Source organism: Nematolebias whitei, chromosome 8 (assembly GCF_014905685.2).
Source record: "Nematolebias whitei isolate Nwh7 chromosome 8, NemWhi1, whole genome shotgun sequence".
Classification (NCBI taxonomy): Eukaryota; Metazoa; Chordata; class Actinopteri; order Cyprinodontiformes; family Rivulidae; genus Nematolebias; species Nematolebias whitei.
This window is the reverse complement of record NC_056505.1, coordinates 39,051,649-39,053,164: the sequence shown is the minus strand read 5'-3', so window position 1 is coordinate 39,053,164 and position 1,516 is coordinate 39,051,649. Positions and strand designations below refer to the sequence as shown.

Here is a 1,516-nt window from a genome sequence, read left to right as displayed (position 1 = left end):
AGCTGTTGGAGGAAGAATCAGTTTTGTTGTGTGTTTCCTTGACTGATGAAGCCTTCCGGATCAAAGGCGAAACGTTTCAGCACAAAAAAAAAAAAAGAAACTGTCCAGATGACCTGACTGAAAAATGTTGGATTTTTTTACCTGGATTATTGAGCATGGACTTTGTTGTTCACTTAAAATAATGTTTTTCTGCCTCTACCATGGAGCAGGATGGAGTGCAGCGTGCCTACTATGCTGTATTTGACGGCCACGGAGGATTGGATGCTGCCGTCTACGCTGCAACTCATCTTCATGTTGCACTGAGTAAACAGGAGATGCTGCAGAGTGACTCTGCAACAGCTTTCAAAAGTGCCTTCAAACAAGTAGATGACATGTTCAGGGGCAAAGCCAAGAGAGAGGTATGAAAACAGCTGTTCTCATTGTCCTTTTTTTTTTCTTTTTTTTTTGGAAAAAATTGTTGGGGGAATCACTTTTGTAGAGTCTTGAGTTGATTGTCATTTACAAGAACAAAATGTAAAGAGAATGAAATGTTTGGTGAGGTAGAGCGTCATTCTTCTTTTTCATTCGTCTATTTTTTTAAGGTTTTCCAGAGCCAATCATCCTCCTCCATTTAACTCCGTGTTTGTTATCCTCTGTCCTCACTCCAACTACCTCCATGTCTTCTCAACTGCATCCATAGAGTGGTGCTTGAATGTTTGTGAAGCCTTTATAATTTGTTTGATCATATTTCACAAGTTTTATCCTCCCTTCACTGGCTCCCTGTACGTATCAGAACTGATTTTAAAATTCTCCTGCTGATCTTTACGTGCACAAATGTCCTTGAACCCTCATATCTCTGAGCTACTTCAACCTTATGCTCCTTCTCGGGCCCTGAGATCATCTGAGCAGCTGCTTTTGGTTGTTCCAAAAACCAGGTTGAAGCTCAGAGGAGATCAGGCTTTTTCAGTTGTGGGCCCCAAACTTTAAAACAACCTGCTGCTGTTTTAAATGTGCTTTATAATAAAGTTGACTTGACACCAAACCTACCCATCACTTCTTCATCCCCTCTGTTTGCTTCACCAACATGTCTATTCAGGTCTGCTCCCATCACCACTCTCTCCTCCCTGGGAATATTCTCCATCACTTCATCCAGATCCTTCCAGAATGTATCCTTCTCCTCCACATCACATCCAACCTGTGGAGCATAACCACTCACAACATTCAACATCAGACCGTCTACTTCTACCTTCAGACTAGGGGTTGAACGACTGCATCATTTTTAAACTCGATATTAACATAATAAAACTCGAGTAGAACTCAAGTAGTTGATGGTGTCATAGGATCTCCAGATGAATAAATAAAAAATAAAACCGCAAAAAAAACGTAATTGATTATTTACAAAAAAAGACCAACAAAACATTGGGAGCATATATTATGCTCCTACCATTTATTATACTGCAAATAAGTCACAGGAAAAACTAAACTATTAGTTATTATTATTATTATTATTATTATTATTATTATTATTATTATTATT

General features: G+C 38.7%; 1 protein-coding gene across 1 annotated transcript in view; it reads left to right on the top strand.

Moving 5' to 3' along the window:
- The window catches only part of ppm1f (protein phosphatase, Mg2+/Mn2+ dependent, 1F), a 16,604-nt gene that overhangs the window by 7,584 nt on the left and 7,504 nt on the right, over positions 1-1,516 (top strand). The window contains exon 3 of the mRNA XM_037680734.1: positions 210-398. Within this exon, the coding sequence (XP_037536662.1) occupies positions 210-398 (189 nt within the window). The remainder of the gene's footprint in view (positions 1-209; positions 399-1,516) is intronic.